This window comes from Schistocerca nitens, chromosome 3, assembly GCF_023898315.1.
Source record: "Schistocerca nitens isolate TAMUIC-IGC-003100 chromosome 3, iqSchNite1.1, whole genome shotgun sequence".
Taxonomy (NCBI): Eukaryota; Metazoa; Arthropoda; class Insecta; order Orthoptera; family Acrididae; genus Schistocerca; species Schistocerca nitens.
Genome location: NC_064616.1, coordinates 176,748,706 through 176,770,776, shown reverse-complemented (window position 1 = coordinate 176,770,776; position 22,071 = coordinate 176,748,706). Strand labels below are relative to the sequence as shown.

The 22,071-nt window shown below is 41.2% G+C and overlaps 1 protein-coding gene across 1 annotated transcript in view; it reads right to left on the bottom strand.

Annotated features, from left to right (window-relative positions):
* Positions 1-22,071, bottom strand: part of LOC126248117 (katanin p60 ATPase-containing subunit A-like 1) — a 112,339-nt gene that overhangs the window by 16,745 nt on the left and 73,523 nt on the right. The window contains exon 10 of the mRNA XM_049948796.1: positions 16,030-16,142. Coding sequence (XP_049804753.1) covers positions 16,030-16,142 — 113 coding nt within the window. The remainder of the gene's footprint in view (positions 1-16,029; positions 16,143-22,071) is intronic.

Here is a 22,071-nt window from a genome sequence, read left to right as displayed (position 1 = left end):
TCCCACCTCGGTAAAAAGCTGTCTTCTAAGTTGGCTGGACAACTGAGTGCAGCATGGTGGATTATATTCCTAGCTCAATCAACACTTGAAACCTTCCTCTATATCAACAGAGCCTTTGGATGATACAGGGACCAGTCAGCCTTGAAAGCATCCATTTTGTTGAATTTCTTTTGGGAATTACAGTGAGACTGATGAAACCCAAAGAGAAAGTGAGCACTTTGGTGCACATAGTTCTCATTCACTTACCCCAGTATTATGGATATTATATAAGGACAATTACATGTAAATGTGTTCATGTCAACCTTAGCTGAAAGAACTTGCCAATGAGATACAATAACAAAACTTTGACATTCTACCATGTCTGCAGGTCTAAAACAATAGAAAAACAGAACACAAAATTCAGATAATTTTTACATCAACATCAAAAATACATCTAAACCTACACAGCATTTCGTAATTATGTTACAAACTTTCAGAGATTATTTAACTGGATAGATAAAAAATTTACTCACCAAGCAGAGACAGAACACACACACATATAAGAGACTGTTGTGATTGGCAAGCTTTCGGAGCCAGTGGCTCCTCCTTCAGGCAGAAGGGTTGAAAGGGAAGAAAGAAGGGTGAAGGAAAAGGACTGGAGTAGTATAGGAAAAGGGGTTGATTTTGGAAAGTCACCCAGAACTGCAGGTCAGGGGAGATTTACTGTATGGGATGAGAAGGAAAGATTGATTGTTGGGGACTGCATCAGACGAGATTTGAAACCTGAGAGCTTAAAGGTGGAAGACAGGGTAATATGCAAGACAGAGATTACTACTAAAACACTGTGTACGAGTTAATAAGAGTGAGAAGCTAAGTGTATTGTACGTAAAAGAGGTGGGAGGGGGCGGTGAAAAATAGATGGAAAAGACAATGAAAGATGTAGGAAATTAAACAGAGTGAAGCAAAGAGTAGTTATGTAAATTAAGGCCAGGTGGGTGGCGAGAACCAAGGACATATAGTATTGCTAGTTCACACCTGTGGAGTTCTGAGAAACTGGTGTCTGGGGGGAAGAATCCAGATAGTGTGTGTGGTGAAACAGGTGCTGAGGTCACGAATGTCATGCTGTAGAGCATGCTCTGCAACAGGACATTGCGAGTTGCAAGTATATACCCTCTGCCTATGCCTATTCATCCTAATTGATAATTTGGTGATACAGAAGGCTGAACAGTGTTTACATAATAGCTGGTATATGATGTGTCTTCTTGCAGGTGGCTCTCCCTTTGATGGTATATGTTTTGCCACTTACAGGGGTATTATAGGTGGTGGTAGGAGGGTGCATAGGGCAAGTCTTGCAGTGGGGATGGTCACAGAAGTAGGAGCCATAGGGTCGGGAGATGGTTGCTGAAAGAACATAGGGTCTGACAAGAATATTGCGGAGATTGAGAGGGCGGAGGAAAGCTATCCTAGGTGTGGTGGGCAAAATCTAAGACAGAATGGATCTCATTTTAGGGCATGATTTTAGGAAATCTTGGCCCTGTCGAAGTAGCCGATTTACACATTCCAGACCAGGATAATACTGAGTCACCAGGATTGGATGTGCTGGCCTGGGAAATCTGCTTTTCAATTAGGGTGGTTGGTTAACTACATGCAGTGAAGGATGAGATGAGAATGGTGGTATATTACTGTAAAGAGTGTGCATTCAAAGAAATATGTTTGCCTCAGATGTCAAGGCTGTATGGGAGGGAACGTTTGACATGGAAAGGATGGCAACTGTCAATATGTACGTACTGTTGTTTGTTGGTAGGTTTAATGTGGATGGAAGTGTGTAGCTGGCCTTCGGTGAGGATGAGATCAACATCAAGGAAAGTGGCACGGGATTCAGAATAGGACCATGTGAAATTTAATTGGGAGAAGGTATTTACAGATTCCAGGAATTTTAGCAGGTCAGTCTCACCATGAGTCCATGTGGTAAAGATGTCATCAATGTATCTATACCAAACCAGGGGCTGAAGACTTATGGATCCCAGGAAAGCCCCTTCAAAGCGACCCATGAAAAGGTTGGCATACGAAGGAGCCATCCTGGTTCCCATGGCCGTACCCCTGATCTGTTTGTATGTCTGTCCCTCAAAGGTGAAGTAGTTGTTGGTAAGTATTAATTTCATTAAGGTGAGTAGGAAGGATGTCATAGGTTTGGGATCAGGTAGGCGCTGACTGAGGAAATCTTCAGCAGCAGACAGACCATGTACATGAGCGATGTTGGGATAGAGGGTGGTGGCATCAATGGTGACAAGCAAAGTGTGTGGTGGGAGTCGAACAGGCATGGATTTCAGTTGATCTAAGAAATGATTGGTATCTTTGATGTGGGAGGGAAGTTTTTGCACTATGGGTTCCAGGTGTTGATCAACTAAGGCAGATATATGTTCGGTGAGTGCTTTGAAGCCAGCAACTGTAGGACAGCCAGGATGATTGTTGGGTTTGTGGAGCTTAGGAAGAAGGTAAAAGATGGGGGTGCATGGTTTGGGGGAGGGGGGCTATTTGGTAATGAAGGGCTGTGCTATGCAAGGCCAGATTTCATTAAAATCAGTAAGCTCTCACAAAGGCCTCAGTTGTGATTCTGGCCAAGTATGTTGCACCTCCATATAGCATCATATGCTTCTTCATATATCCCTATGAAGCCTTGTTTACACTGGAGTGAACATATGCAAATGAATATCAATGAACAAGCAGCAGTGAACAAAAATTCTCTCTGGTGTAAATGATAGGCAAATGTGAACGAACAGCATTCAGTCATGATTGAGTCACATTTTCTTGTGCATTTTCACATTCTGCCAGTTGTTGATCTTTCAGTGAACCATAAAAGGAAGTTCTCATCCTCTCCACTTTGGCACTAATCAGCAGAGAGAGTTTTTAACTCTAGAAATGCATGACAAGAGATCTTCATCCATTTACATTAATATTAATGTAGGATATTGCCTGTAATGTCTGGAGCATGTAAATGTTAGTTCCAAATTGGGCATGTTGTCATCTCCAGCATTTTGCCTCATCCTATGACAGTAGCATGAAACGATGAACAACAAACCAATGAAATAGAGGTGAGTATGATGCCCAGCATCATCCACAAGATAGACGTGAATGCAGGTGGACATACAACAGATATATGGACTGATATATACTGGAAAATCCGTAACCTATCTATCACTGCACACTTTGTTTATCAAGATTAGTGACTGCAAAATTTGTTACTGGTGACAATTTATTTTTTCTGAGGGGTGGGGAAAAAAAATGAGGAATTTATTAAGAACTACACTCTGGAAACTTTATTCAAATTGTTTGGAGTAAATCCCTAGAATTTTAATTTTTTTGTCACTGAAAGAAGCACTAACATAGGCAAGGCATTGCAATCCTTTCAGCATTACGCACGCATTACCCAGATTTGGGCACAGTCGCGTAACACAATTTTCAATGGTGATTATTTGATAAATGGGGTTGCAGTGGTTTTTTTCAGGAGTTATGCTGCCAAAAATACTATCCGTTTCATGAAGAAAACTGATTACGTGAGTTCGATGCAGACAAGCTTGAAGCAAGAAACAGTGAGTAGGTGGAACAGCTTGTTTAGAATGCTACAGTTTGTAGCTGGGCAGAACAATGAAGTCATATAAATGCTTCAAGAGAGAGGCATCTCTGTAAAACTTACCAGTAATGACAACAACACTGCAAAAGAACTCTTGACATTTTTAGAGTCATTTATTGATGCAATAGCAGTGCTGGAAGGCAAAAACTTTCCAACAGTTCAGTTTCTTTTGTTATGGGTAAAGTCACTGTAATACATGTCCCAAAGATAGATAGGGATGTTTAAATTACTGCAAGTCCAGTTTTCTTGATACACACTGCATGTCCAGTAAATGAAAATTGTGCTTAATTGCAAAACTCTGGTTTCAGTGTCACATGTATTTTGGAAGTACAATACAACTATCATATTATCATCTATTGACTGTAGGTACTAACAAGTGCTGCAAGATCGCTGTCCCCATCTCACATATGAGAAAGTCAAAATTTGGACATTGCACAGACTAGTAACATTTCTGTGGTCTCTCCTTTAATTATTGAAAATAATGTCTGTTTCCGATAGAGATGAGATGTTAAATGCTGTGTGTCAAATGTGTGATGAAATGCCAGTTCCTGATAAGCTATAACAAAATTATAACGTGACCATAATATCTCACTCTGTTTTTCTGATATCTGTAAATATTTATTTCAGGCTGTTGAGAGAATGTCAGCAGCTAAAAATATGAAGTCACAGTTTTGATAGTAACAAGACTGTGGTTCATGTCATACTCAATCTACCGATGAGATTCATTTGTATTTAACCCAAGTGGATAGTTATGACAACTATGATCGACTTGAGAAGCAAAAGCGTAACCACCGTCTCTTTCCTGAGCTGTCTAATTTAGCAAGAAAAGTGTCTTGTGTTCCAGTCTCAAATGTGACTAGCAAAAGAGATTTCAGAGCAGCACGGAACTTTATATCGAATGGACTAAGCAAACTTGATCCAAAACAAGTTGATTCACTGTTCTTACACCAACGGGGAACAATTTGGAGACAATTTAGTTCCTCTTAGAGTTCCAATTTCTTAGGTGATCAAATTCACATACATACATTTGAATCAAAGCAGATGGTGATATAAAAAACAGCACTGTGATTTTTCTGTTTCCAAATTTCCATTATTGCATAAAGCAAGCTATTTGTTCTTGTGGATCACAATGATGTCTTGATTAGACACTACCACCCAGGAATATAGGTCTACAGCATAACCAAATTAATCTGAGCATAGCTCCGTCAGCTGGTGGGAATATGTCAGAATTGACACCAGCCTGCAGACACACAGAGCTTCTAGTAAAACGGTCACAAGAGCATCGTGACGAGTGCACAAGCCCGGGTGGCCTCTGCCTGACCTCCCTACCGTGACTCATTCGACCACAGAGCCCTCTTCAAGCATTTGTGCTCGGGTGAGTCACGGCTGAGCACAGTGCACTCAAGCAAGTATGAGTGGGCAAAATGTCCAATTTGCAGACCTCTAGCAGGCATGCAATTTGATTTGAAGTTGTTGGAAATCTGTGAACAATTTGAGATCCTCTGTTGATAGCACTCACTACTTGATGTGAATAAAGAGCTAGTTGTGCTTCACAAGAAAAAATATTTTCTGAATTCATGCTGGCTATTTGTCAATAAACTGTCTTCTTTGAGGCAAGTTATAATGTTTAAACAGAGTATAATCCTAATGCAAATTGACGTCAGTTATATGGGCCTGTAATTCAGTAGATTACTCCTACTTCCTTTCTCGAGTACTGGTGTGACCTGTGCAACTTTCCCAGTCTTTAGCTGCAGATCTTTCATTGAGTGAGTGGTTGTACGTAATTGCTAAGTATGGAACTATTGTATCAGCATACTCTGAAAGGAGCCTAATTGGTATACAGCCAGGAATAGAGGACATGTCCTCATTAAGACAGTTAAGCTACTTTGCTACACCGAGGACATCTACTTCTGAGTCAGTCATGTTGGCAGCTGTTCTCGATTTGAATTCTGGAACATTTGCTTCCTCTTCTTTGGTAAAGAAATTTTGGAAAACCATGTTTAGTAACTCTGCTGTAGAGGCACTGTCATTGGCAACATTATCATTATTACAGTGCAGCGAATTTATTAATCGTGACTTGCTGCTTGTGTACTTCACAAACAACCGCAGTCTCTGAATCGTCTGCCAGATTTTAAGACAGTTTCATTGTAGAAACTATTAAAAGCATCTTCCACTGAAGTCTGTGCTAAATTTTGAGCTTCAGTAAAACATTGCCAACTGTGGAAATTTTGCCTTCTTTTAAATTTTACTTGCTTTTTTTTTGTTGCTCCTGCAACAGCATTCTGACCTCTTTTGTGTACCATTGGGGTGAGTACCAACTCTTATTAAATTATTTGGAACATATCACTCAATTGCTGGTGATACCATTTCTATGATATTAAGCCACATCTAAACAACACTTACATAGTCAGTTTGGGTGAAGTGGAGACTCTCAATTAGGAAGTGCTCAAACAAATTTTCATCTGCTTTTTTAAAAAGATAGATTTTGCATTTATGTCTGGTGGATTTGGATGTTATGGCATTCTGTCTTGCTGCACTGACTTTATAGCCACTAATCAGTGTATCTGTCATAGTGTTGCTTAGAATTTAAGTATGTTTTCACAACCATTAACACTTTGAGTGAGCTAATGAACTAATTGCTCAACATAATTTTTGGAGTAAGCATTCAGTACAATTTCGGACGATATTTTATGCCTACTGTTTCATACTGTAAGAGGCAAACTACAGCATGGCCACAATGAAACAAATTATTCTCCCACGTACAAGTGAACAACAGTTGAGAATGCAGTCACAAACATAGAAGAAACCCCAGTACTGATACAAGCAATTGCTAACAATAAGTATAAACGCAATACGAAGGCATATGCCTGCAGCACTGTGCTTATAAACAGGCAGCTCTGGTAGATGGGGCAGCATATGCTGTGCCATGTGCGTAAGTCACATGGCCCACCACATGTGGCCTCTAGTGGCCAGCCCACGTAGTCGCCGTTGGTAGAATGTTGCTGGTGTTGCAGTGCATATCCAAGTATTATGTACAAGGTTATAGCACCTACCACTAGCTTTGAACATGCATTTGTGTCAACAATCAAGAGTAGACTAAAGTCACCACCAACTATATTTGTATGAATGCGGTACCTATTTGAAATAAGACAGCTAACTTTGAACCATTCAGCATCTGTATTGTCTCAATTGGGGGTCAGTAAAATGAACCAATTATTAATTTATTCTGGTTGTCCAGTATGGCCTCTACCATAATAAATCACGAGAACTATCAATACTAATTTCACTACAAGGTAAATTACTATTACTAACAGCAATAAACTCTCCACCACCAATTGTACTTAATCTACCTTTTCTGGACACATTAGGTCCTTTGTAAAAGTTTTGGCTGAATTTGTCTCTGGCTTTATCCGGTTTTCAGCACCTATAACGATTTGAGCTTCAGTGGTTTCTATTAGCACTTTGATCTCTGGTGCTTTCTCAACACAGCTACGACAGTTTACAACCACAATACCTATTTTGCTAGGTCTACTAACTTAAAAGATCGCTCAGTCCACTCCACACAGTCCCCAATACCCGTGTAGCCACTTCCTTTGTGTAGTGGACTTCTGGCCTATTAAGCAGGACCTAATACCCCACCACCCTACAGCACAAGCTGAGGAATCTGCACAGACTACATGGTCGCAGAACTGTCTGAGGCTCTGATTCAGACTCTCCACTCAGCACAGTACCAAAGGTCCGCAATAGGTCCTGTTGCTGATGCTATAGATACATAGGAACTCTAGAGAGAGGAAACAGTACAGCAAAAGCTGGAGGCTCTGTGTGCATCAATCACATGTTCAAAAGAGTTATGATGTCGCTGGTGGGCATAATGTTAAAGCTCTTGTCGACAATCATCTTAAGACAGCACAGAATTTGCCATTGCTGCAAATCACATTGCCAAGTACTTCCAGCATGTCCCTTCAGCAACAAGAGCTGGAAGATACTTGCAAGTAGTAGTTCCCACACATTGCATTATGATCACTGGCAATCTTAATGAAAGCTTTCCTGGGCACTGGTGCCCATCAGTCACTGCTTATCTCCTACCTTTGATTCACAAACGATTACATACTCAGGGGCTTAAAATTAAACTTTTAGATGGATTTTGTTTGCATAATAGTGCAAATCTCCCATAAATCTGAAATTATTAGTCTTCAACCAATAAAGGAGAAAAAACACAATCTCTGCTACAAATAATTTAGTTGAATTCACATAAAACTTAACCTACACTGTGCAACGTAATTAAAAGTTCACTTTTTCAGAATCCTATAATTGTCCCCCATTGTGATGAAGTTTGAAATTTGGCTCAAAGGCACCTTTGACCTTCCTCTGCAATGGTGCAAAAGCGCAGAACCCTACGATAGCACCCTCGAGCTCGGCAAGTTATCAACGTGTGTAAGAAAGGCCACAGCCCTGGAGTTTATGGGATGTGTAAGGTGTGTTAATGGTGTCACATTGGCACCAAATTTCACCACAATTGTGCCCAATGCCACTGTGGACATCTTACATGATGGGAAAGTCGTCATACCCCCTCTTACCCACATTTCATCCCCTTCTTTTGATGCCTCCGAGATGGAGGTCAGACTGAAATGACCAGCACTGACATCACGCAGTTTTCATATGGGTAGCTGAAAAACATTTAAGACACACTGTTGCTTAGTATGGACACAAAAAGGACTCAGGGGTTGCCTTTAAAGTATGTCAATGAAACCACCTCTTCCCTTGGTCACTGATTCTCACACATTTTGTGATCAAAAATGACAGTCTGCAGTGTCATGAGCAACAGAACAATGCTCTTAAAAACTTTTAACACTGCTGACAGTACCTGAATGATTCAATCCTCCTCTAAGGGAAGTGTGAGCCTGCAACCTGAAAAAGTGATTGCACTCCTTCAGACTGTAGCGTGACAGCAATTTTTGCACTACTATTCAGGATGGAATCACTAAGGACTGTTCAAAACCATTTGATGAAATCTGAATGTGATCCAAAGCAGCAAAGGGTGTTCGTGCTTTATGCTTTTCCAGCCCTCCTGTTTAGCACTTTCCCGTGACACAGACACACTTATCTGCAAAAAACTGAAAACCTGTCTTTCCAGCCCACTCCTCTAACCGCCGCACTGTAAGTAGCAACTGACGGCTTGCCACCGCAACACTGGAGGAGGCACAGAAAACAGCAAAATCGTCTACAAATAAGGAGCACTGTACCGGACTCCTTACCGTAGATGTGGTAGTGTTGATGGCTATGGCAAAAAGGGTAACACTTAAAACACTGTCCTGAGGAACACCATTCTCCTGTTCAAATTGATCAGACAGCGTGTCACCAACTCGGGTCTAAAAACCACTGAGACAGGAAAGACTGTATGAAGATGGATGGGGAGGTGGCCACAAAAGCCCCATTGATGCAGTTGTGCAAGAATACAGTGTCTCCAAGTAGTATCATATGCCTTACTTATACAGAAGAATATGCCGATACAGTGATGCTTACTGAGGAAAGCCTGCTGAATAGCCACCTCTAGGAGGATCAGATCATTGACAGTGGACCGAAATCTTCGGAATCCACATTGAGAGCTGCTAAGGAGTTGCATGGTCTCTAACAACCAGGCCAGACAACAGTTAACCATTCACTCCAGGGTCTTTCCTACACAGCTCGTTATGGCAATACTCTGATAACTACTGGGACATGTGCAATCCTTTCCTGGTTTGAAGAGAGGGATCAGAATTTCCTCCCTCCATGAGTTGGGGAAGTTGCCTGTCTGCCATATTAGATTAAAAAATTAGGAGGAGGAATTCCTTTATGCCACTGTGAAAATCTCAGTCAGTGCCGATTCGAAGTCTCACATGGAGAAAGAGGAGTTGTAGGCCTCGGAACTGTCGGACCTGAAGTCCAACTTTTCCTCTGTACAGTCGCATGACAGCAATGAAATGCCGTCTGAGCAATGTCTCAGTGTTGTTTGGAGGCACCCCTCTTTCAGCACTGCTGCTATCGGTAAACGACTGCGTTTACCGAAATCCTCCAGATGGCTTCCCATACCTTTATAGAAGACGTGGAATGATTTATGGAGTCCAGGAACGCTCATCATGACCGTTTCTTACTCTCCATAATGATGTGTTGAGCCTTGGCCCTCACGACTCTAAAGGTCCTAAGGTTGTCTGCTGTCGGTCGGGATTTAAAATGTCGAAGAGCTGCACACCTTTCCCGGATTGTGGAATGGCACTCATCCATCGACCTAAGATGACCTGAGGACTGCAGAATGGAGAAGCAAGTGGCACGATGGATCACTCATGCGATGTGATCCACCCTTCCTTGGACACTGTCGCAGTGTTCGAACACAGCCAGCTAGCTGAAACACATCCAGTTAGCCCTGCTGACCATCCATTTTGGGAGCTTAATTTCAGGTGGTGAGCCATTTAGTAGGTGAAGGCGGATTGGGAAGTGGTCACTGGAGTGAAGGTTGTCAATGACCTCCCACTGAGCAGTCGGTGAGGGCGGGATAACAGGGAGGTCGATGGCTGAGAATGACCCAGTAGCAGAAGAGAAATGTGGTGAGGTTGCACAGCTCATGAGATGTGATGAGGTCCTCCAAAACCCAACCCCCGCGGCCAAGTATTGGTCGAGCCCCAGAGAACATGATGGGTATTGAAGTCTCCCAGGAGAAGAAATCGTCATGGGAGTTGTGCAGTAAGATCCATGAGAGCCTCAGAGTCTAGTTCATCTTGCGGAGGTAAATACAGTGAGGAAACAGTGATCCTTCGACACACATGAATTTGAACAGCAACTGCTTGCAGGTCAGAAGTCAAGGGGAGAACAGAGGAGTGATGCGTGTTAGTGACAAACACTGCGACACCTCCCTTGCTCCTTTCCCCCAATAGGTCATCCTTGTGGTATAGCGTATATCACCATAGCACAGGGACATCTGTATCTTTAAAATGCATTTCTTGTAAACAAAAGCACAAGGGTTGTGCCTGTGCTATGAGTTTCAGTTCCTCCACATGAGTCCTGAACTCATTCATCTTCCACCATAGTATGGAAGCCATGTCATCGGTGCGGATTAAATTTACCGCCATGTTCGCAATGGGGAGGTGAAGCACTCGATGAGCGAGGTGAGTGGAGGGGCTGCCTGGATCCAAGGCATCTAACTCCATGATATCCTCCTCATCAGCCAGATGGGAAAGAATGACGTCTGATGGCACTCTGGACAGCTTTTGACCTGAATGTCAAGAGCCTTTCCCTGCACCCTGTACTCTGCTTTTCTTGTACCTTCTGGATGTTCGCTGTGGAACTGTTGTTGGTCTTTCCTGGTGCATCTGCCTGGACTTCTCTGTCCTTACTCTTTTTCCCTTGACATGTACACGTGAAAGTACAGGTACCTGTGGTGGATACAGGCACGCTAGGCGTCGTCTGTGTCAAAGCATTCACCTTGGGAATAGGTTTCTGCACCATGGAAGAATATGAGGTGGTAAAGACTGGGGGTTTTGTCGCCTTATATTCCTTTTTGGTTTCAGTATAGGAGATCCGGTTGGTCACTTTTATTTCCTGTATTTTGCACTCTTCAGCAAAAACAGGGCAGTATTGGCTCCAGACTGGGTGGTTCCCAGAGCAGTTGATGCAGATCACCACAGACAGGCAGTCAGTACCAGTGTCATGAGCGGCTTTTCCATAGTTCCCACAGATCGCTTCACCTCCACAATTCATAGTTGTATGGGGGAAATACTGGCATTTATAGCACCACATAGGGTTTGGAATGTAAGGCCGAACATTAAGTCGAAGGAACTCCACCATAAGATGTTCAGGCAGTGTCAGAGAATTGAATGTGACAATGAAAGTGGCAGTCTTTTCAGTTGCTCCACTCTTCCTGCATGTTCATTGTTCCACATTGACTATTGCCTGGGATGACCAGTCTTGCTTCAGTTCTGCTATAATCCGTTCATTGTAAGAATAAACTTGATATAAACAAACACAAGTACGATGATTGGTCAGAAGCCATAACACATGTATTCTGGTGTTGTTACACTCTTGGAAGTAGGTCCTACTTATGTATCTTATTACCAAGTTATGTTAAATAAAACTTTAAAGATATTCAAATGTATTAACAGCCATCAAAATTTTTCTTGATCATGCTTTAGCTATGAAGTTTTTATTTAAAAAATTGTGTACAGTCACAGCCTCTGCAGCACTGTGCTCTGATTGTCATGCTGTTAATGCACAGTATAAAAATGGCTGAGGCTGCTTTCTGTTCCATAGTGGAACATGGTTAAAAAATGTCGAGAAATAGGTTGCTCTTAATGTTTCTCGTAAATGTATGGAGATAATCGGCTTTGAAGTTTTCCCAACACTGTATACACTGCAGTTGATAAACAAATGTACGTTGAACGTGTAGTGCAGTTGGTAGCGTAATGGTCTCCAAGTAATGTGCGGTTATTCGAGCGTAGATTCTAATCATCCCAGTGTCTTTTTTTTTTTTTCCTTGTTCAATCTGAAATACCTACATCTCGTAATTATAAAACTCATCATCATTTTTTAAATGAATAATGCACGTCTTCTTGTTTCTATTTACATACTGGATGTGAAATTCCTGTTTCCATTTCAAATACAAATTCTTAATTATCGATGTCTTATGAAAGACTGTTCATAAAGTTGTTTAAATTAAGAAAACATAACAATTTAATTTTTTAAGGCAAAAATGAACAACCAAATCCTCTTTATTTGGGTTATGTCCATCGTTTTATACTACAGATGTAGATCAGTATCGTAGAAACATGAAAAACAATCATGCTGTGGAAACAGCATCGAGCACATCATACAACTGCTGCATTTTTACATTTGCTACTGTGCCATTACAATATAAACCCAACAGAACTGGTATGGAGCCAAGCTGTGGGATTTGGCCTGAGAAGTAAGGAGATTGTTAAGTTAACTACATGGTGAAATCCTTCAGTGCTCTCTTATGTTACACAGCTTATGTAGAAAAAATTACCCCGTGGTTAAGTCAGGAATTTTCATCATCCTTGTTTATAATTACAAAAGTACGTTAGCTAAAAGCGATAGCATGTAGCACGTTTCGTCTAGTCGTCTAAGGAGCGTATTGTGGGAGAGTTTCAGTGTATTATGTCACTCTGCTTAAAAATTAAATGACATTCGTAGCTGTATTGCTTCTCTGCTCATCTCTTTTTATGTGTGAACTGCAGCTGACCACATCACTGCAGGCTAGCTCTAACAGCTGACCGGCCAGTGCTGTCCAAGTTAAATGCGCCAGTAAACCTGTTGTCCTGTATTATCGCTAAGTTGATGTGTGCATGACGCACAGCACAAAACATACCCTTATTATCATACTTGACAGTACTTGAGACAGCTCGGCTGCAGTCTCACATGAAACGGAAATCCAATGAGGTTCCAGCAAATGCGGAAGAATACACAGTGCAATGTTTACCATATTTACTCGAATCTAAGCCGCACTCGATAAATTAGACTCGAAATCAAGGAAAAAAATTTTTCTCGAATCTAAGCCGCTCCTGAAATTTGAGACTCGAAATTCAAGGTGAGAGAAAAGTTTTAGACCGCCCCTCCAAATCGAAAAACAGTTGGTCCATTGTAACGTGAAACCCAATTGAGGTTGAATGGCTGAAGATACAGTTACAGTAGTTTGGTTCGAGTCGTAAGCTTAACAGTTAAGCTTTACCAGGTAGCCATTGCTATGTGTCAGGAGCCTTCCTTTTTCGCGTGCTTCGTCTGGTTTGAATCGGTTGCTTATTTTGCTTTGATCTGATAAGTGCCGTTCTCTTTGTTATAGGTGTTTATGTCACTCTAAGCTGAAAATGCATTATTGTACTGTGTTATGCATTGTTTGTTACATTCTGATAATGCGTGTTTACGACCTGTCGCTGCTCGCGGCAAGGCTTGCTTTTGTGTGCGCTACCGCGGCTGAAAAAAAGAGAGAGAGAGAGAGAGAGAGAGAGAGACAGAGAGAGAGAGAGAGAGGAATTGTCTCATAAGCGAAACAATGGTGAGAGGCTGCTATTTGTTGTTACTTAAACTGCTGCTTTCTTTGATAATGATCAACAAGAACCAAATAATAGACTACGTATGATAGAAGATGTTCTGAACGCGTTTGAAAATGTTTGCAGACGACTCTTTAGTACATTACATTCTGCACAGAAATTAGGGTCATCTTCGATTTAAAAATCTAGTCAGTTGCCGTGTTTAGTTTCTGACTATCACTATTCAGCATAAGAATAATACGAATATAAACATGACATGATATGATATGTATATTCTTCCGCGTTTGCTGCTCTAGTTTCGTAGTTTATTAGGCAGACAGGATTTAAAATGAAATAGCAGCAAACACGAAAGAATACATGGCATAATGTTTACATTCTTCTACCTTTTTAATTTATTTAATGACAGAGGTTTTGGCACCAGTATTTATCTTTGTGCCTGCAAAGCATACCCGTGTAGCGTGACATATATTTGACGGCAGAAGTTAGTTGTGGCGACACCTACCAACATTTTTCAGAACTTCCGCTTACTTTGCACTCGATTCTAAGCTGCAGGCGGTTTTTTGGATTACAAAAACCGGAAAAAAAGTGCAGCTTAGATTCGACTAAATACGGTACATCAGGTTTATTCTTATGATGAACGGATTATATGTCCATGATATCTCAGCATGTGACAACTGCCTTACTGGAGTTGAGAGAGGCGTGCATCTCATCAATGATATCATAGTCACCCAGTTCCTGCGATTTCTTAAGAAGGTCTACCTGCTTTGACCTGTTAGTTTTGACCAACAATGAGCCATTACACAATTGTTTCATAGTTTTTAAATGTTCCAGCAAGGCCTTCGAAACCCTTATGGATATAAAACTGGGACACTTTTTCAGATGTTCACTCCTTCCTCTTTCTCACCAGAAACACATTGTTATTCATGAGTCCATGAGCCCTGTTACTGCAGTCCAAAGTAGTTTTATTATCAGCAGGACTAGCCTCTCTCATTCTTTTGGATGAATGGGTGTGAATGCTCCCAAGGTGGTACACCCTTCCCACTGTGAGGAAAAGATGATTATTTTGAGGGTTCCATCTCGGTCCCAAGAGTAGCTAGGGAAATAAGGGTCCACTCAGACAGAGCCTTATACAACTGAGGCACGCAGGCTTCCCCAGAGGTTGCCCGCTAACGACTGTTCGATCTTAACAGGTATGCATCCCATCAGTGTGCAGCACATCTTGAGATTGAGGGTTTTTTTTTTATAGAGGATTATACCATCCTTGCGACTCGAGCGCTCAAGCCAAGATCCCCATTCCCTGGGACACAACATTCCGCTGCCATGCCACGGTCGCTGAAGCATGCCCAGAACTTACGGTGATGGGGAACTGGTGACACTTACCAGTCCCCATCTCAGGAACCCCAGGGTCGCCAAGCCCGTATTCAGCAAATCAATGCTGAGCCCCTGAGGGCCTCTGAGATGCCCCAGATCGGCTACACCCTCAGTACCACCTGTACACCTTTGTTGAGCACTTTAAAAATGTAACTGTACAGTGACGGACAGTCACTGATCACTAAGCACTGGAATCAAAGGCATCCATTTTTGTGTTGACACCAAGTGGTGGTGTATCTGAAATGTTTTCCTTGGCTACCTAAAAGAAAATCACGAATTCAATGCCCAGCGTCACAGTCTAGTCTCCATTGCAGAGGTGTCAAAAGAAAAGGTGAAATGTTGCTAAGAGGAGGGTGTGATGACCTTCCTGTCGCGTGACGTGTCCACAGTGGCAATGGGCAGAATTGTGATGCAATTTCTACCAAAGTGACATCATTCACCCACCTCAAACCTCCCATGAACTTCTGAGCTGTGGCCTTCCCTTGCGTGTGTCATCTTTCTGTCTCAAGCGTTGCTGAGCCCGATGGTGACGTCGTAGGGTGCCATGCTTTTGCACCATTACAGAGAAAGGTTGTAGGTAACTTTGAGCCAAATTTCAAACTTCTGTGTCACAGTGGGAGACAGTAATAGGGTTGCACAGTGTAGAAGAGAAAGGTGACAATCACTTTAATGATGCAGTTCTGAAATTAAATGTAATTTTTGCTTATAATATCCATACACTGTTCTCACACAATCAATCAATCTCTCTCTCTCGCTCTCTCCCTCCCTCTCGCTCTCTCCCTCCCTCTCGCTCTCTCCCTCCCTCTCGCTCTCTCCCTCCCTCTCGCTCTCTCCCTCTCTCTCTCGCTCTCTCTTTTTACAGAGGAAGATTTAATTTTAAGCAAATGGTGTTTGTTAAGGCTAGAATGGCAACTGATGTATAAAAACAAGTTCATACTACCAAACAGCAATCTTCTTTTTCCCGAAAAATTGAAAACATTTAATCTCATTTTTATAGACAAATGTCTGACTTACGTGTAGGTAAAGGAATGTAAATACGTTTTTCAAGTCTTCGTCTTAGAGCTTCATCAATATCCCACGGAAAATTTGTGGCAGCAAGTACCATAACTATTTTGCCTGGCTCATCACTACAAAACAAAGAACACAGTAGATAGGATTAAAATCACTGTAAATGACTATAACTATAGAATTAAGCAAGTGAGAGGAATGAGTTATAAGAAACTACAGTGCTTAAAAATTAATTAAGAAATGATGCTGGGTTTTTGATAACTCTCGTACTTCATTTATTCAAACACTTTCCTCTCTCGAGGACTGAAAGTAATGCTTTTTTAACACAGCATTTGTGTTTTCTTTTAGTTGTTTATAGGCACAACAATAGCTGCAAATTAAATCGATTTTAAATGTTTTTACTTGATAATTGTTTCAATCTTGAGGTTTCTTTTATTTCAGAAATCCTTTATGTATCCATGTCAAACTGAAAGCAACTTTGTCTCAGAAGACTTGGCATCACTTTCAGTCTTGTTTTACTGATGCCCAGTGCTACAACTATACATCACTTAAATCACACAAGTTGTATATATAAATAATATTTCACAAAATACTAAGTTAATTTGTAGCTAAATGGTCTGATAATTTACTAACTGTAGTTTAATCAGATCACACCATCCACATCATTACAGTTTCTGTTGTAACAATACATACTGTCAGTTAAGATCTGCATAATATAAAGCAATCATTCAAACCTGTCATTAAGAATTTTATGAAACTTTTGAAATTCCTACTATTTTCAAACGAGCACAACTGAAAATTTTCCTGGCAATGACACAAATTATATTTTTATAACCAGTTTTGTAGCTTCTGTTCGCTTTTGTGCTAAGAATGTTCAGATTCAAACTATGGACTGAGATATTTGTACGATTTGAAACTATCTACGACAATTCCATTTATCACTGGTTACAGACCTAGAATTTTCACTTCAGTAAATGTAGAGGAAGGAGTCTATGAAAATACAGCTGTTACAGCATAAATGACTACATCCATTTAAAAGAATCTTAATAAAGGTAGGAAAATGGTTTTTCTTTGCAAGTGTGCCAGGAAAATGACAGCAAATTATGCAGAGCAGTCAACATCATACGGTTACGCCTGGGGGCTCAAAATGTAGAATATCAACAGAATTCAGTAGGCATGTTAGAAAGACAGTTGATGTGAAGACAAAGTTTCAGCAAAGCTTTAAAACAAATGAAACCTTGTTGACAAACAAAAGTTGAATATTGACAAAATTCATAATAGCAATGTGAGAAGTATTCAATGAATTCAAAAGCACAATTTTTCCCATTAAACTGGCAAAAAAGCCTAAGTACTTTTGTTGGGGCTTTCAGCATTCTAATTGTGTATGGAGTGTGAGAAGAATGGCTGATTAAATGCATTTGTGTGCACAGTAATCCTTCTAATCTTGTCTTTTTGGTCCTTACAGCAAGACCATACATAGAGGACTGAAGACTGTCCAGATTATTCAGTTAACATTTATTCTTGAAATTTTGTAAGAAGGCTTCTGTACAATAACTGGTGTTTATCATTGAGCATCTGCCAATCGAGGGTTTTTCAGCATTTCCACAATGCTCTCCTGTAAATCAAACAAACCTGTGACCATATCTACTGTTTTCCTTGTTAAATATCTCCATTTGGCTTATTTGGCATTGGTTCAGCATGTTTAGGCAATATTCTACGATGGAATGCACAAGTGATTTGTAACCAATCTCCACTGTAGACTGACTGCATTATCCCAGTATCCTGTCAATGATCTGAAGTCTTCCACCTACCATATCTTTGAGTCTACGTAATCACTCCACTTCACATCTCTACAAGCCGTTACACACAGGTGTTTGGATGAGTTGATTAATTCCAACTGTGAGTCGCTGATATTTTAGTCACAGCATTCTATTTTTCCAAGTTTCGTGAAGTGCACAATTTTACTTCTGTGAACAGTTAAAACAAGTTTCCAATCTTTGCACCACTTTCAAATCTTATCAAAATCTAATTGCATTTGCTCAGATTTTTTCACATAGTACTGCATTATAGATAACTATCGTCTGCAAATGTCTGAGGTTACTATTAATACTGTCTACAGGCCTTTAATATACAACATGACCAACAATTATTTCTACTTCTGTCGATGACTTAATCCCAAGGAACATGCTGACTTCTCCCTACCACGAAATCTTCAATCCAGTCACAAATTTTGTTTGATACTCCATACAATCTTACTTTCATTAATAAATGTTAGTACGGTACCAAACCAAATTCTTTTCAGAAGCGAGAAATGTAACACCCACACAATTGCCTTGATCCATAGCTTTCAGTAAGTCATGTGAGAAAACCACAAGTTGGGTTTCACATGATTGATGGTTTCAGAATAGATGCTGATTGGCTTGGAGGTGGTCTTTCTGTTCAAATACTTCATTATGTCTGAGCTCAGAAAATATTCTAGGATTCTCCGACAGATGGAAGTCAATGAAATTGGATGGTAATTTTATGCAACATATCTGTTGTCCTTCCTGTTGACGGATTTGATTTATGCTTTTTTTCTGATCACTGGGCACAGTCCTTCATTCAACAGATCTGTGATATACAATGGTTACAATGGGAGCTAATTCAGGTGTAAATTCTTTATAGAATCTGACTGGGAGTCCACTGGGCCCTGGAGCCTCATTTAATTTTAGCCTTTTCTCAACACCACTGCCACTAACATTTTTATCATTCCCTTTTGCAGTGATGTGAGACGTAAACTGGGCAAGTCATTCTGTATCTTCCTTAGTAAAGGAACATTTGAAAATGGAAGTAAGTGTTCCTGTTTTTGCTTTGTTACCCTCCACTTTGGAGATCATTCACTAAAATGCTCCTACAGAATTACTGAAGGCTTTAAACACATTACCCTCTTGACAGCCAAAAGCATTTCATTCACTATCTCTCTGTCTATAACCCTGTGCTTTGTTTTACACATACCATGTACCAGTCACTGTTTCTTTACAGGAGGATCCTTCCCATCATGAAAATTTCTACTAGGTACATATCTATCCAGTGCTTCATCAAATTCTCTTCTAAATGTGCGCCATAATTCCTCTACTTGCTTCTGACCAGAGTTAACTGTTTTGAGTTCCTCTTTGAGTCTCCTACAGTTATTATCTGGATTTGAGGGGGTCACCCAAGTCATATCTCTGATGGGTAGTATACTGTACCCCTGAACAATTTGGAAGGGGGGGTTCTACAATTCACTAAGCCACAAGTCTGAAAAGTTATAGCCTAACTTGTCACAGATCTGTTTAAGCTTCTTCTACTCAGCTTGGAACCAGAGAGCCCCAATCAGTACTGGGGACAATGTTTCCAATTGTGAGCTTCGTTGAAAAACTGTGAGCAAGGATGGTATTTTTAACCTAGTCTGTCAGTCACCGGAATGATCCATGTATAATAACAGGCTCTGTTCATTCCATGGTGCAGTCGGTTGCACATTGCTCCCTCACTGGCAGCCAGAACAGCCTCTTCAACAAGCAAAATAAGGCTTCCAGGCACACAGAATGCACATGTTGATCCTTCCCATCCCCATCTGCTATTTGTGTAATGGCTGTAGCTTTGAACTGGCAATCATTAATAGACCCTGGCCCATCTGCACCCATCCACCCATCCCTTGACACATAACAGCTGAAGTGTGTTTCACTATGACAGTTTCAGTTTTAGTGGAAGAAAGCACATCAAACTGTTTGATTTTGGGGAATGAGTATAATAACTTTAGTTCCACCGGGTTCCTGCCTCCCCTGTGTAGGGTCCCTAGACCTCCCGGACATGCCACTCACTATCAAGTGGATGAGTGGTGAGAGATCCTGTACTTCCAGCAGAGGAAACAGTATTCCCTGGAGATGATAGTGCTTGAAGTACCTTTGGTATCCCTGGAACATGACACTCAGAAGTTCACCCAACCACACCAAACTTCTAATAGCTTGAAAGTAGAGCAAATTCCAGCAGCTTAAGAACAGCAACTAACTCATCCTAAATAAGGAACAGCATTCATAGTGGTTCTGAATTCTGACTGATGCAATGTTCATTACATTTTTAAAAAATCTTTAAATAAGCCTCACTGATATGGTTTTAATTTCAGGCCTGTCACATTATAAAGAATTCAAGTTCTTTTTTAAGTTATAACACTCAAGAAAGTGGTTTCTGCAAATAAAGAGAAAATTTTCAGATAAAATTTAGAGATTCCTTGAAGATAACTTTATGTTTTGACATCTGGTTGAGGTTATGCTCACTAACAGACTCCTGTAACAGTCTGGAAGCCAGTGCTCATGTATATTATGACAAATGTAGATGAAATACGCTACTGTTAAAGGTGGAAAACTAAACTAAACATGAGTTGAATATTATAATGTTTCATTTTGTTTTAGAGTGCAAAAACAACTAGCGTTATATGCGCCCATGTCAGAACTGTAGAACATGACAAAAAAGGAGTTAAAAACGACTACACATTAAACCCAATCAACGGAAGGAAAGACAGCTAAAAACAGAGACTTGAAGAAAAGTCCACAAAATACACCATAGAGAAACAGAGGTCCTGAACTAAAGATTAAATGTCAATCACCATACTACTACGACGGATAAAAAGTAGAGCACGGTCAACAGCCCGCGTGTCATTCTCTAAAATGGCCGATAACTCTCACAGCAAACATAAATGAGAATGTTAGTGGTTAAAAAAAGGGCATTCCATCATGAAATGGTGAACCGTCAAATGTTGAAGGCAATGAGCACAAAGTAGCGGGTGAGCACCACTTAACAAATGGTGATGGCTGAAAAGACAGTGCCCAATACGCAACCTAGCTAAAATGATCTCCTCGTGGCGAAAGGGCTGAGAGCAGGTCATGCAAGCTGCTGGAAGAAGTTTAACTCCCTGGAGGACCAGTGGTGATGCCAAAGTGACACCACCTGCTGACATATGGCAACACAGAGATCACTGGAGGGAATAGAAGAACTAGGGGCTGAGGTACGAGGACTGCAGCCTTGGTAGCAGCGTCAGCAGCCTTTTTTCTCATAAGACTGACATGACCAGGGACTCGTATAAACAGCACAGTGGCTCCCAAGAGTGTGCAAATGACAGCTTTTCTGGACCCGTTGCACTAAAGAATGGATGGTGTACAGCACACACAGGCTCTGAATCGCACAGAGTGTTGGAGCAGATGACACAGTTGAAAAGCCTGTGTCACCGGATGTACTGCGTGGCCTGATAAAGGGCAAAGAGCTCTGGTGTAAACACTGAACAGTGTTCAGGAAGTAGATACCAAAAAACGTCCGTGCCAGTGACGAAGGCACACCAGACACCACGCTCAGTCTGAGAGTCATCAATGTACACAAAGGTAAAATAGCAAAGTTCCGTGTGAAGATCAAGAAACTTATGGCGATAGAATAAGGGTGAAGAAGTTTTCTTAGGAAGCGAATGAAGGCGATGGTGAACATGGGCCACCACACGAAGCCAAGGTGGTGAAGGGTTCACACCCATTAGGAAAGTGGTATGTAGCATGAAGTCAAGCTGCAGGAGCAATAGCCAAAAGCCAACTCCAGGAGGTAACAGAAGAGGGATGCACCTCATACTGGCAATCAAAGGAGTCATTGAAGAAGCAGGCACAAGATGGGTGGCTAGGCATGGCAGACAAACAGCATGCATACCTGCTGAGAAGAAAATCACAGCAGTAGTTTGACAGTTTCTGCATACAGACTCTCAAACGGGCTAGTGTAAAAGGCTCCAGTGGCCAAATGGATGCCACGAAGGTGGATAGTATTGAGATGGCATAAGAGGGACAGACGTGCCGATGCATATACGAAGCACCCATAGCCTAGTTTTGAATGGACAAGGGACCTGGACAAACGGAGGAGGGTCGTTTCATCTACTACCCGGGAAGTTCTGCTGCGGACACGTAGGACATTGAGGGACCGCATACAGTGGGCGGTCAGGTAAGACACTGGGAGGACCAAGAAAGTTTCCTATCGAGTATGAGCCCCAGGAATTTCGTAGTT